Below are 14,687 nucleotides of genomic sequence, written 5' to 3' on the forward strand. Positions count from 1 at the left end.
CTGTAGATAAGAATTTGTGTGTGCGTAAAAAAGATTTGTGTGTGTAAAAATATTTCCCCAATTACAAATTATTTTTGTTAAGGCCTGGTTACAGATACAAAGCAAAAAAATTGTTAGTTAAATTTGTGATTGTCATGACATTGACCATTCAGCTGAAAGGAAGAAAAATCGGGTCAAAGTTCGTACTTGTAACTTGAGTGCAGAGTTTCTCACGTATTTTTTTTTTTGTTTGCTATATCTGTAACCAGACCTTAACAAGAATTAGTAACTTGTGTAAATATTTTTACACACACAAATCTTTTTTACGCACACACAAATTCTTATCTACAGATGCACAAATATACGCATTCTGATTTACAAAACTGATTTACAAGTACAAAATATTTATGACCACAATTTGAGCCCATATTTTTTCTTAAATCTAGCTTCATAGACAGTGTCACATCTGTGCCTGATTTTAAGGGCAGTGTTCCATGATGTTAATTAGCCTTTATATGTTTAGTGTTTCATGTCCTCTTAAAAGTTGGTGTCTTGCAAATTTTGGAGGTTTCTTTGTGTCTCTTTTTCATAATTTTCTCTCTTTTGTAGTTGTTTCATATCTTAGTGGCCATTTGAAGCCGATGTGACTTAACGTTATTGTTTTACTTCGTTTTTGTCTCTTTTCAATCGCTTCCTTTCGCCTTTGCGCTCGTTATTTATGGTAGTTGTTTTTCTCCCTCTTTCGCCGCTGGTGTCGTCATGGAACCGAGCCAGTGATGTAGTGGGCGGGCCCTAATCGGCTTCTCTCTGATTGGCCCACCATTCAGCGCTTTTCTTCCTCGTCCACGAGCCCACCGAGAGCTGTCGGCTTTTATGCTGAAGCTGCTGTTCGTGCCTTATCGCCTCTGCACTCTCCGGTAAGTACTCAGGACAGTTCTAATGTTTTTAAGTATTTTTTTTTCTGCCTGGTGCTGTCTCTCGAGTTGTCGGCAGTTGAGCAGCGTTCAAATCAGCTGCACCGGACAGATAACAGCCCGCTTATTCTCAACGTACAGCCGTGATTTCATGACTATATGTCTGTCACTTTATATCAAAGTGACAGATACGAACCGTTTGGCCCAGTTTCAGTGTCTTCACGTTTGTTGTTGGTTATGCTGCCCCTCAGTAGTGACCCTCTGGGTGACGCAATACGCGCAGAGTATGTCCATCCCGGGCCTCTCCTATGGTTTGTTTAAGCACACTGCTTTATGTAACGCATTTTGGCACACATCATCGGCTGGGAGGTGATCCCCGTCGATTGCACATAGGTATTTGAGTGAATAGATGCGTTTGCTGCTCCACTGGATGAAAGACATCCTTTCTATACAAATCAGAAATCAGGCAGCCGCTGGCCAAAATCACAGACCTCACGTTGAATCAACAAATGCAGCACGGGACCCTGCTGATGACAATTACACCCCCCCCCCAACACCCAACACACACACACACACAGTGTGCATCTGCAGCAGTGAAATTTGTTTCACCAGACTGCATCTTTTTTTAATGTAATTTCCCAGCATGATGACAACGCTGTCGCAGACAAAGGAGCTCTTCAGGAGAGCTGAAGCTGTCTGCTTTGATGTGGACAGCACAGTAATCAAGGAAGAAGGCATTGATGAACTTGCCAAATTCTGTGGTGTGGGGGATGCAGTCACTGAAATGTAGGTGGATTTATTTTTTTTAATGGATTTGTTCTGGGTGTTTAGAACAAACAAAAATCTGTTACTTGGACGTTTCAGGACACGCAAAGCCATGGGTGGCTCAATGACCTTCAAAAAGGCCCTGACTGAGCGTCTTTCCATCATCCGATGTTCCAGAGAACAAGTCAACAAGCTGATAACAGACCACCCACCTCAGCTTACTCCAGGTGTCAGGTGAATTAATGTAGAAATAACTGACCTCTTTAGGTAGATGTTGTCCTCCACATTATAATAATAACTTACATGAATGCATAATATATGAATGCATGGTTGAAAACTATTGCCAAAAACAAATAGGAGTCAGCTGAAAATGCAGAAAGCAAAACCTTCAGAGAGTATGAATCACAAACTAGCTGTAATGTGTGCATACAAACACAAATTTAATCACACACACACAGATTCTGTGAAACACAAAATTTATCACACACACACACAAGACAGACACAGACCCTGTGAAATACTACTGCTGACGTTTCTTCCTGAATCACAACGTTTCCGTCCAGCTGACCATCATCAGGTCAGGTAAACAAACAAAATGTTTGCATCTGATGAAGTTCAGTTGGACAGAAATGTTGTGATCCAATAAAATAGTGGTAAACAAGTTGGTTCTGGAGTGCTGCCTTAAAAAAACCCGAACAAAATATATCTGCAGTTCTAGCGATGTGAACGATACTTGGGATCAAGCATAGAAACATTTGTCTGCTTCATCAAGTGAGCGCATGTACACTTCTGTGAGTTTGCAGTAGATTTCGTGCCACTGTAACTTTACTGCACACTCTCTTTTGGTTGCATTAGTAAGATATGCACATCCAAATGATCAGAGAAAATTTTGCACTTCCAAAAGATTTTCAAACTTTAAACACATAACCTGCTCTGGACGTGGTCAATATGTTCAGCATCTTCACCTTCCTGACACAGAAAACTCTGACTTTAAGCGCAAAGAAGCTAGCCTAACCCATTAACCGCTCACCTCATAGTTTATCTCTCTGGCCTGACACTGAAAAATAATTGCCCTGTGCTTAAATGAACAACGTGGTGAATCAGGCCCTGAAATCTTGTATCCAATAAGAATGGAAAGGACTTTTGTCTGTCCACAATAATCACTACTGGTTAATCAGTCCTAATGGTCTACAATCAACTTGTGCTTGAGATCACATTTGGTCACATTTTCCAGGCAACAATCTGTGAACTGAGAGCTGGATAAGCTACCACGTTCTGGTTTTACTTTGTATCCATTTTATTTTTTGATTAGTTTTTACCTTATTAAGTCATGTGTTTGGTCATATTTGTATTGGATTTCACTGAGCCACATACTGTTCTCCTTATTTTAACAGTCTGTAATTTGTTTGTGTTCAACTCCTGTAACAAAGGAAAACAAAGGAAAAACTTCCCAGCATTGGGATGAATAAAGTGAATCTTGTGTTATTTCATTTTGCAGTAAAGTGGCAAAGCCGTGTCTCCTGGAAATTGTTCTTTCTTCTTCTACATTATTGCATTTTTGTAATTAAATTTTAGGAAACTTCACACGGCACAGGGCAGCAGAATAACTCTCATTGCATGTGAATGTTAAAAAACATTTTCTTCTGAGTGTTGATGTTTTTCCATTTATCTTTGTCCAGGGAGCTCGTGGACCGTCTGCATGAGCTCAACATAAAGGTGTTCCTCATTTCAGGTGGCTTCCGCTGCATTGTTGAACACGTGGCCACTCAGCTAAGCATCCCTCTGAATCACGTTTACGCCAACCGGCTCAAATTCTACTTCAACGGTAAGAGCCAGCGGCAGGCTGTTTGTGATGTTCTTCTGTTCTCACATGAGTGGAAGTCCAGGCTAAACCCTTTGAGTGGATCATTGAATATACACAGCAGACCCTTAGGTTTAATCTAAGTCAGGTCTTTTGACTGGTTAAATTAAATTCAATAAAAATATCATCTTCCAGGAGAGTACGCTGGTTTTGATGAGAGTCAGCCCACAGCTGAGAGCGGAGGAAAGGGGAAGGTCATCAGCATGCTGAAGGACCAGTACGGCTATGAGACTGTGGTGATGATCGGAGATGGTGCCACTGATCTTGAGGCCTGCCCTCCAGCTGTAAGTGTCGCTGTTTGCTGGTGTAAAAAGCGATTACAGTGTGATTACAGTATTTCACCCTTTTATTTTGTCCTCAGAGCGCTTTCATTGGATTTGGCGGGAATGTCGTCAGGCCGCAGGTCAAGGAGAGGTCTTCGTGGTATGTGACGAGTTTTGGGGAGCTACTGAAAGAACTGGAGAAGATTTAAAGGTGCTCAAAGATTAGTTTATGATTTTTAACACGTTATACTTGCATCTAAGGGTGTGCCACTGGTAGATTTTACCAAGTGGACATTTTTCCTTAGACCTCGATAGATTTTTATATTAAATCAAATGTTTATACTAGTGGGAGCAATCGTAACTTTAATAGCTATGTTGCCCTTTTTTATACTACAAGGTACTAAAACACTACATGGAAGACAATCTTAAAAAGATTATTTTAGTGTTTTTGGCGTTTACATGAAAGCTTTTAGGTGGACTAGAACGACTCCTTTGTATTATGGCACGTGCAATGAGAAGTGAAGGTATTTTTAATCGGGTTTCTGTTCTGTAAGAGCTGTAAGCAGACCTGTCAGTGACTGTGTAGTGACTCAAGTCAGAAAAACACAGCATTAAAAGATGAGTGTCCACTTCGCTGTTTGAACGACTTTAATCTGTGTTCTTGTCCTTGTCTCTACATTGTTCCCTCTGAACAGAAACACCAGATCAACATGCTTCCTTTAACAATAAAAACCGTTACCGTATGAAGCAGCGTGACTGTGATCGCCTGCGTACCAAATTCACTCAGTCACTGATATGCAGAACACCTGTTTTCACTTAATAACTGATTTGTGCCTCGTTAAGATACGTTGGATAAAAATGGACTTTAAAACCAGGCATGCCGTCCTGAGAAAAAGAAAAACTGTAAGCCATAGTTACAAACACAGCACCACTAAACATTAATGTTACCATTAAAGGAAATGTAGGGACATCCACGAAAAGCAACCAAAAGGAGTAAAACAATGATTCATAATACACATCAAATATAAAATTATGGTATCTGTATTTCACACACTTATGATTTTGAAAGAAATATAGTTTCTATTCATACAAGGGCTCTCTTTTCAGTCTGAAATGGCATGGCTTTTACATCAAAGTTTCTCAGCACACTAAAAACATGATGTACTTTAAAGTTACATTAAATAAATAAATAGCTCCTGCAGCGAGCTTCAGCAGTACTATTTTTAATCTAGCTGTTCCCACACTTTAACGCCATACAGCTGCTCCTTTTGATTTTTCCTGTCAAGTAACTTTGGTTGGCTCTAACCTTGGAAATGAAATCTCTCCATGGACCAGTTTTGATGTGGCACCACATTTCAGACATAAACACATCTACACATTTTAACACTCCCTCCCAAACCTGAAGAAAATATTGCGTGTCTTAAAAGTGCCGTGGAGCCTTTCAGTAACTATTTGAACTGCAGATAAATTTCAGAGACCCGACTCGATCCAAGCGACATCCTTCAGTAATAAAACAAAGACGTGAACAAAAAGAGAATGGACATTGTTTGGCAGCACTGACAAAGATTGAACCCACGATGCTGATGTGACATTCAAAGGAGGTGCCGCTCGATGTCAGCTTCCAGCTGGCTTTTCATTTTACTGCAGCGGCGAAGCCTTTGTGGGAATCATGATCCTTGAGTCCATGTGCTGAATGAGTGGGACTGGGAAAAGATGAGTTTAAAAACCTTTTGAGGCTCAGAAAGTGACAAACTCAACAAAAAACTTTGTAAAGTTTTCAGTCGCACAGCTTTGAGTTTACAAAAAGACTTATTGTGCTCACCTGTGTAATACACCACCTCGTGCCAGCCTTCCTGCTGCCACACAGCGTTCCTCGTGTCTTCTCGGGACTGAAGGTCCTTGTAAGCTGTAATTAACAAATCACTGCATTATAATGCTGCAGTATAAGTACATGATTTTAAGTTAAGACTTAATCTGGTAACTCTGTAATGATCAAATTAATCACAGAAGACATTTTTAGGACACGTGCATCTGTAAAGACAAGCTAACAAATGTTTCCTCATGTTTGAGCTCCACTTTGCTCTCCACCAACTTTCAAGCTCCTGATGGCTCCACTTTTTTTCTTTTTCTTTTTTTCTACTTGGTAGTTGCTAAATTTTGCTTAATTTACGGAACAGCGATTGTGCGGGTTTGCTGAGAGGCAGTTTCAGCCACTGTAAACGTGCTCCTGTGCAGTCCTCCAAAATCTCAACCACATTTGTGCTTCTCCCAGGAATGGGAGAAAACCCAATTAAAGACAAAATACAGCATGAGAAGCACAGACTGTGGCTGCAGCAGAAACTTTCAATGCTTTGAACACTCAGTTTCACTTCAGCTCTTTGCTCTCCTTGATGGATGACTGACAGACCAACAACAGCACAAGCAGGAGTAGACAGACCAGTCATACCACATATTTTGTTTGCTTCCCCCATCTGTTAACAGACAAAGTCTTGCAGGTGGAGGGAGAGTCTGAAGCTGACAATATGCTGCCACCTCTCAACCATAATTTCCTTGTTAGGCTGTGGGGTTGTGCTGATGATGTCAGGGATAGATGGTGGTCAATTTTAAGGTGATTTTTATCTAATTTCCCTGCGGATTCATTGTTCTGCGATTAATAACAAATTCAATCTGCCAGGCCACGGTTTCATGTCACTCCTCCACACATAACTCACACTTGCAACACAGACGTGTCTAAACCTGCACACAGTTTGTGTTCAGACCTCTGTGCACATTTAAGTTAATGTGTATGTGTGCGAATTGCGTTTGCTGTTCCATCATAATCATCATCCAATGGGAGAAAACAGGAGGCTGGATTTACAGAGATCCTAACGTTGTCTTGTCTATGTGTGCTGAGGCAGAGTGAAGAAAGCAGGATAAACAGGTGAAATATTTTACACAGGAAAAACCCCAAACTAGATTATGTAGAACTGTAGGTCAATTCAGTTCAACTTTATTTATATAGCACGATCTCAATGTCCTCCACACACAGCTGAGTTTTTCACCAACAAAAATGTCAGATGGGGAAAAGTTTTCCTATTTTGACCCAATCAGTAAATGTTGTATGTTAACAGGAAAGCACTTCTTCATGATGGAAGTGAGAAAAACTAATGTAGGCTACCTGTTTCTCTTTCACCCATGCACATTTTTTTGTGCATGTAAGTTATGGAGGGTAGACAGCGATGCCTCGGGGTGGGCAACAGGACTATCAAGCAAATCGCCCCATCCCTAGTGTACAGAGGGCCGTCTCTCCCTCACAGCTGTATGCTCATTCTTGAGAACAGTGAGACCGTTTTAATAGATTTGTTGTAGTTTTGGTCCGCTTTGGTCTGAGTGACGTAAATTATGTGAGAGGTGAGCGCGAAGCTCTGACTTCACATCACAACAAACCAAGTTTGCACACTCCCTTCAAGCAGACTTCAAAGCAGTTTTCACAGGAATGACTATTTGCTCGTGATTAAAGCTCTCCGGAGAGGTGGGTGTACTGCAAATTGGGATGATAATTACCTCAGTTAACATTGCACACATTTATCTATCAATTACACGCCTCAGGAGACAATCTCACATTGCCTGTTTTGACCAAACAGCCCAAAAATCCAAATATATTAACTCTATAATAACAAAGAAAAGCAGAAAATCTGGAACATGACATTTCTGGTATGTATATTCAAGATAAATTACTGTTAACTGTTGTTGATTTTCTGTGAAGCAACTAATGATTTCAACATTAGCGTAATTATCTAAAGTCAGCGTGGAAGTGTTTGAACGTACCCCAGAGGTGATGGACCATATAGAGGTTTCCAATCTGTGAGAAAAACCCTCCCACAGCTTCTCTGTTCTGCTGGCGGTATCGAACGGCTCTGGCCCTGCAGACAAAAGCACCTTTGGTCACAGCACAGGCCAAAAAAAACACAAAGGCTTCATCTGGCTTAACACCAGACCACCACAAACACACACATGAAATATTTAACCAGCATTCAAAGGATTTCAACATCATCCCTGAATACCTCCTGATTAATTCACACGACTGGATTTTCTCAGCTAAAGCAGGATGGCAACCTGCTCCTTTAGCTGCGATTATAACTTCCAACATCACATCCGACCGCGAGACGTGACATCATCATGACTTACTGTACGCATGTTTATGAATCTAAAGACTGGCCAAGTCTTCGTGAAACGAGTGAGGAGAATGTTTTGAATCTATTACATTTTCCTCCCAAAGCAAACATAAACATATTCAAACCATAATCACTGTCTGGATAGAAAACTATGAAGCTCGAGTTTCATCAAACTGGTGAAATACGAAGCAGAAGTTTAAACCTTTAACCGCACAAATTATATTAAATAGCTTTACTGGCATTATCTGCAGGACTTTGGAGGTTTATTTAAAAAAAAAAGCTGGTTAAAGTGCGAATGAATACAAACATTAAGAATAAAAAAAAAAAAAGCTGTCACAGTGTGTTTTTTTTTGCATTAAGGCTGATTTCCTAGCCATGATTACTGAAAAGCACAGGGAACAGGGGGAGATCAATCAATCATGTGTGCTTTTCTAGGAAAAGGCAAAGCATAAAGCTTCAAAGCAGAAAATCCTACGTCCAACTTAAAAATCAAATAATACCTGTAATAATATTTACATATAAAACTACACACAGGCTAAGTTTGCAGGATAATGACAACTTTTCTTCTGAATATGTAATCCCAACCACTAATAACTAAAAGAAATAAAACGATATGGTCAGACAGAAGAAATTTATCTGGAAAGCAAAGGCTTGTGCAGAAAGCTCACATCCTCAATTTAATCCATCACAATCTTCGCTGCTGCACCTACTGATAAATGCTGATCTGCTGGCTCTGTGAGTCCACGCAGCGGCTCTTTCCAGGCTCACATTACTCAACTATTATATACACGTTTGTAGTGTACACACTGTTACACTAGCATTTGATTCTTGGCTTGAGGGAATGACAGCATAGCTTCAAATGTGGGGGCCTCTCTGTGGAATAGCTCTTATTAATGACGGTGTGATGAGGGAGCTTTCATGTAGTACAACTGTTCTGTAAGTACAGTTCAGTGAATCAAGTGAATTCAGGCTGCCTTACCAGTAATTACCCCACTCGATCATGGTTCCTGGCTGCGAGAGAGAAAACACAATATTCTTTATTAGATTTAAACATATATATGTAATGGAGAACTTTCGAACTTCTTTCCAAAGTAAATATATTAATGTAAAAAAGAAAAAAAAATGGCAAAGAGGTAACACAGGTATTTTGTCAATGCGAACAACTACACCCGAGAGAGCACCTTCAATCATTCTCTGGTGCATAAGACAACAAACGCCCTGCTGTTTCAAAGATGCAATCTCAGCCCGTGATGAGGGGATAATAGCGAGCATTCATCACACGTCACAGAGGGGTGCTGGTCTAGAGACAGTTTGATTTTTTTCAATTATAAAAAGCATGACTTAATCTGCGGTGGATGGCGTGGTTTCGATTAAGTGTTTCTGCACGTTAGTGATCATCCCGTGATGGTTAGCACAACACTCGGGATGATCCTGAGTGTCGTGCTAACAGCTTGAGGGGAAAGAAGTAATTTAAGTCCACAGAAGGATGTCAGGATGGAGATCATCAGTTTTAAATGGGAAACATGAGGTAAGAAAAGGATGGATAGTTTAACAGCCAAGCCTGAGCTGCTGCAGTGAGATGTGGCAGCAGATAAACAATTGTGTTTTTACCAGAGAGTCTTTAAAGTCTGTCCATGGACAAAAGGTGTGATCATGAAGAGTGAATACTATCTGTCACCTTTTTTTTTATAATAAATATAACCATGTAAGTTTAGGGAAGCTCTTCTAGTGCTGTGAACTGCTGCACAATTTCCTTAAGTGTAAACTAGGGAGCAATCACTTGAATACAAACTGACAGACAGGCAAAGTTTTAAAGTGTAATAAATGCAGAAAATGAGTAAAGAAAACCACCAGAATGAGACATTTGTTAAACTAGCAACTTGCTGATTTCATACACTGATAGTGCGTTTAGCTTTTAAAGCAACTTGGTGTAAGAAATCCTCACTGAATACAGTCATCTGTTTCAGTGTTTCTGTTTTCAGTTGCATTTATGTGGCCCATTTTGGAGCTGCAGAACGCATTCTGGAAATCAGACTTTAACACACTGAGCCCAGTCCTGACAACGATACAGGCTGCAGCTCAACCACTCACCCTGAGCTGGTAGGTCCTGAGCTCATATACGTTTGGTCCCGTTCGGGGTACTGGCTCATTCCAGAAGCTGAACTCCAGGAGGAGCTGATTCCTGCGGGACAACAGCATCTTTCCTCGCTCCTTCCTGTAGGCTGTGAATTCCTGGCAATGGACAGACACCAATCAATGAGCTTACTCAGACTTATAATCACCCAGGTAAAGCAAAGGGCCGTGCAGTAGTACCTTGTTCTGCCTGAGCTTGTTCATCACCTCAGTAAGAGCTGGGTATCCACCTCTGTAACGCCACAGATGCACTGGGGAGACAATTTGTCACAATTACAACATCACATCAAGTACAAACAGAAGGATCATCACGTAGCAGAGTAAAGATATCCAGATGTCCGGCTTTTAACGTCTGGCATAACTACATCCATTTGTGGTTAGTGTAAATAAATACTGGGAGGGAAATTACTGTGGTGTAAACACTGCAACAAAAAAATAAACACTTCCTGATCATTAGCTTGCAAGACAGCTAATGATTGATGCTGTACTTGCACGTGAATATGCGGTGTAACACGCATGCTGATTGCAAACTGTGCGGATCGCAGCACTGTTATACCGCAGATGTCTGTGTGTGTTGATATTAGTAATCCTACCAGCCTGGTCTTGTTCTCCATACCAGGTATTCCAGGTTCCCACCAGCTCACAGGGGTAGTACTTATCAGCGTGGATGGAGGGCAACACATCCTCACTGTGGCAAACGAGAAGCCAAATAATTAAATGCAGTACGACCAGCGGTCCACATGACATTTAATTTGAAACTGCATGTGTTGTGCTTAAAGTCCATGGGTTCCAGTCATCTTAGGTATGAGCATGTCTGGTTTGTGGAGGACAGAAGTCATACCAGCCCATACATCATCTTACAGGAATAGACTGGGTTATTTTTACACGAAGTGTCCACTCCTTGATCCTCCTCCCACTTATGGTAAAGCTTCCTCTGCACCAAAGGTTCACAACATCAAATGACAAAACACTCACCAGAGTTTGTTGTATGCATCCAGGCACTCTGGCTTGACGTTATGGACTGAAACAAACGTTTAAATGAGAAAAAAAGTCTCATTACTAAAGGTCAAAATGTTGTTAATGTAATGCGGGGACCCTAAAGGCAACTTACACTGAATCTTATAGAGGTTACTCTCCTCATTTTTGGTCAGTAGGTTGGAGTGTGCATCTTTTCTGGGATCAACTTTCCTCACAAACAGTGACTTGAACCAGCTGTCCTCTCTATTTCTGCAGCTGGAAGTTGCAAACCCCCTGCAAACATAGGCCACCATGAAAAAGAAACACATGGACACTGCAACGACTTCGGAATGACTGACTTCCTAGTCTATATGTACATGCACAGCCACGTAGTATCTGTTTTTAGGGGCTTTGGTGCGGTTGTTCAGTTGAAAATGTCAGACCCTCTGATGCACACGGTGATCAGTGCACCTGCATGCTATCTGTAAGTCATGCAATTTTTACAAGGTAGCAATATAAACTGTCAAATTGACCTTGAGCGTTTTAGATGCTTACTGTCAAACGTTGACAGAAACTATTGCTCTTTTGAGTTTCCCAACAGTGACAGAAGCGTTAGTCTTAAATATCACGTACTAAATAAACGCACATAAGCTGAAGCTCCTGGTTAAGTTCAAGCTGAAAGGCCACAGTGGGCTGGCTAGCAGTCACCGGGCTAGCTTTACCGGGCTACTCGTAGCCACCAATAGATCCCCACTGAAAACACTACACAGCCAACACAGGAAGCTACAGAGATGACTGTTGAACATTCACGATGAATACTGCCCCACCTGCCCCACACCGCGAGCTGTCCGGCCGAGTGGGCCCCGCTTTTAGCCCGACCCAAACCACCGCTGACTCTCTGAAGGACTCCAGTCGCCATCTTCAACTGTGCTAATGCTCCGCGGAGCAGTGGCTGGTACCGCGCCTCACCACCAGGTGGCAGCAGAGAAGCACATCCACACATTCCCTCTATGTGTGCTGGGCACAGAGCATACTGAGGAATGCAGAGGATACCCGGATCAATTAATTACAGACCCCTGGGTACAAATCTTTGAGAGGCTCCAGCAAACAAATTTTTCATAAAGATTTCGACATATGTGTGCAAAATGATTTCTAATCATTAAGGAGAGGACTGCGTCTCACTGGGAAATAAAAAAAAATGACCATTATAACTTCCTTAGGTGTTAAAAGGCTTAACAAATGAAAAAAAAAAAACAACAACATTCCTTTGGAAATAGTCAGGTACAAGGACTGGACTGAAAATGAGTGAAAACGCAGCCAATGTCCAAAAAACAAAACAAACAAAAAACCTGAAGAACTATTGCTCAAGACCACTTTAAAGATTACAGGAAAGTCTGGCTCTTTGCAAGTAAAACAGGAGTCTCTCAGGAGGAGTATTGTATCAGTGCTTCCAATTTTTATGCTGCATGGATGGGCCACCAAGTGTGGACCCCTGGGCTCATGCCCAGAATGCCCATTGGATAATCCAGCCCACAGAGATATGAACTTGCAGACAGTAAACGTAAACTTATAAAGTTTTATATGGTAATAGTATTTATTGACAATGAGTATGTTTGCATGTACATTAGTATTTGACTTTTTCAATTTATGGGGTTATTGATTTACTTTCTTTCTTTAGATTGTACACTGATAGGAGTATTGAGTGGTATTTAATTTATCATATTTTAATAGATTATATTTTTTGTACCTCGCCCCACTGTCAGGTCAAACTTCATACATGAACATGTTTACACGTGGACTCAAATCCAAGTTTTGATTCTTTCCCTGGTTTCGATCATGTTGTGGTTATTATATTTATACATATGCCGTATGTATGTGTATGTGGGATGCACCAACAAAGAACACTATCATTTTTATCGGTGTACTCAAGGTGTCATCGTTTCTGAAATCACAATAAAGTGCTCAGATCAGAATCAGAATTTGTTTTATTCCCAAGTTTGTACATACATGAAGGATTTGTCACATTGTGAGTGCAAAAATAAAAGTGGTACAGAAATAGAATATGTGGTATTTATATAATATATACATATTAACAAAATATATAACAAAAAATACACACGTACAGAGGTCCACATGAAGTAGGTGTGATACAGATGTGCAGATCAGGTCATAACTGCTGTATGTGTGTACATCCTGACTTTGTGATAAGGCTAGTATGCCTTTAAAATTATATCATATCTAGCAGTTTTGGTACATCCCATGTGTAACACCAGGACACTAAAACTGAAGACACTGAATTCAATTCAAACATCAATTCATTTTATTATATTTTAAAGACATTCTGAGGCATTTGAAGCAAAAGAGAATAAAACAAAATAAAAATTAGCTTGCTGTTAGCTATCCTGAATACTCAGGATAGGGCAAACACAGGTGTAGTTCATTTATTTGTTGGTAATTCATAAAGCTAATAAACCATAACTCTGGGGTTAAAAACAAATCTGAAAGCAGTCGTTATCTAGATGATCACCTGTACCAAGGTTCACTGTTGGTCCCATGCACTGACTGCTCACTGTGTGTCTGCTGTGGATCATAGCCAGCAGTAAAACTATCTTCTGTTGACATCCTCTGAAAAAAAATGGGGCCCTCAGGTAGATATGGGATCCATGGAGATCGTGATGGATGTGAATCCCTCTCTTCTGTAGGACCTAATACAGAGTATAGTACAATAGCCTTTAGTTTAACAGGTTCACCTATGTGAAAATCTTTCAGCAACATCAGTGATGATAACACAAAAATAAATCTTTCTTTAAAATGCATTTTTGGTGGAATATCTAAAATACACAAATCACTGCCTAGCAAACTAAAACTGTTTGAGAGAGGAAAAAAAAATCAGCATGTGGTGATGACATATGGCACAAAACATACAACACTTTCTGAACAGTTGTATTGATATTTGAGTTACTGTTGCCTTCCTATCAGCTTGTAATTCTCCTCTGACCTCTGGTATGGTATGAGTCTGAAATACTCTGCCCAGCCCGTCTGGCACTGACAACCATGCCGCCTTCAAAGTAACTTAAATCACTTTTCTTCCTCATTCTGATGCTCTGCTTGAATTTCAGCAGGTGATCTTGATCGTGCCTTCATGTCTAAATGCACTGGGTTGTAACCCCCGATTACATATCTGAATTAATAAGCAGTTGAACATTTGGATAGTAAAAGGTGTTAAAAAAGGGTCTTATCAGAATGATTACATACTTCACAAAACTTACTACACTTTCTGAACAGGTGGGGGTTCTACAGTCCAAGTCATAACCCACCAGCTACTACCCAGACCACTGTCCAGAGACAGGTCAACAAAATCTGTCTGTAACTCTGCTGCACTCATCTATAAAATCAAAAGAGAATTGCATCTTTAGAATTTTAGGCATCCATCCTTTCACTGCTTTAACCATCTCCTCTCCACTTTCACCTTCAGATGAGTCAGAGTTGGACTCCAGCTGGAGGATGAAGCGCTATCTTCACACACATAGTGCACGATCATTTCCGGAGCCTCGTCTGCACTGTAAAGTCTTGCCATCACCAAAATGACTGCCCCTGCACTACTGCTCACACTTCTAGCCATGGCTGCAGTGCAGCTGCATGAACGTCTTGAGCAAGAACC

At 40.7% G+C, this 14,687-nt stretch overlaps 2 protein-coding genes across 2 annotated transcripts; one reads left to right on the top strand and one right to left on the bottom strand.

Moving 5' to 3' along the window:
• Positions 1-777: 777 nt before the first annotated feature.
• Positions 778-4,415, top strand: psph (phosphoserine phosphatase). The gene is made up of 6 exons (XM_084950854.1): positions 778-896; positions 1,536-1,679; positions 1,758-1,892; positions 3,338-3,483; positions 3,655-3,803; positions 3,881-4,415. Exons 1-6 carry the CDS (start codon positions 853-855, stop codon positions 3,989-3,991), a joined length of 729 nt encoding a protein of 242 aa, XP_084806980.1. The 5' UTR covers positions 778-852; the 3' UTR covers positions 3,992-4,415.
• On the bottom strand, positions 4,413-11,974 carry LOC146373827 (protein NipSnap homolog 2-like). The gene is made up of 10 exons (XM_084950853.1): positions 11,854-11,974; positions 11,181-11,320; positions 11,045-11,090; positions 10,663-10,757; positions 10,250-10,320; positions 10,028-10,168; positions 8,916-8,947; positions 7,590-7,684; positions 5,605-5,688; positions 4,413-5,485 (listed from the first exon to the last, which is right to left on the bottom strand). The coding sequence occupies exons 1-10, from the start codon at positions 11,943-11,945 to the stop codon at positions 5,421-5,423; spliced, it is 861 nt and encodes a 286-aa protein (XP_084806979.1). The 5' UTR covers positions 11,946-11,974; the 3' UTR covers positions 4,413-5,420.
• Between the last annotated feature and the right edge of the window lie 2,713 nt (positions 11,975-14,687).

This window comes from Perissodus microlepis, chromosome 14, assembly GCF_051167445.1.
Source record: "Perissodus microlepis isolate ML-2025 ecotype Zambia chromosome 14, ASM5116744v1, whole genome shotgun sequence".
Taxonomy (NCBI): domain Eukaryota; kingdom Metazoa; phylum Chordata; class Actinopteri; order Cichliformes; family Cichlidae; genus Perissodus; species Perissodus microlepis.

What these genes read in the sequence shown, in the direction of transcription:
- psph (XM_084950854.1), top strand. Translation starts at nt 853, where the DNA reads ATGCTGAAGCTGCTGTTCGTGCCTTATCGCCTCTGCACTCTCCG. An exon ending in GGGGATGCAGTCACTGAAAT is followed by an intron (nt 1,680 to 1,757) that starts GTAGGTGGATTT and finishes TGGACGTTTCAG; the next exon opens with GACACGCAAAGCCATGGGTG. An exon ending in TTGAGGCCTGCCCTCCAGCT is followed by an intron (nt 3,804 to 3,880) that starts GTAAGTGTCGCT and finishes TTTTGTCCTCAG; the next exon opens with AGCGCTTTCATTGGATTTGG.
- LOC146373827 (XM_084950853.1), bottom strand. Translation starts at nt 11,945, where the DNA reads ATGGCGACTGGAGTCCTTCAGAGAGTCAGCGGTGGTTTGGGTCGGGCT. An exon ending in GATGCATACAACAAACTCTG is followed by an intron (nt 10,758 to 11,044) that starts GTGAGTGTTTTG and finishes CGTTTGCCACAG; the next exon opens with TGAGGATGTGTTGCCCTCCA. An exon ending in ATCGAGTGGGGTAATTACTG is followed by an intron (nt 7,685 to 8,915) that starts GTAAGGCAGCCT and finishes TTTTGTCTGCAG; the next exon opens with GGCCAGAGCCGTTCGATACC.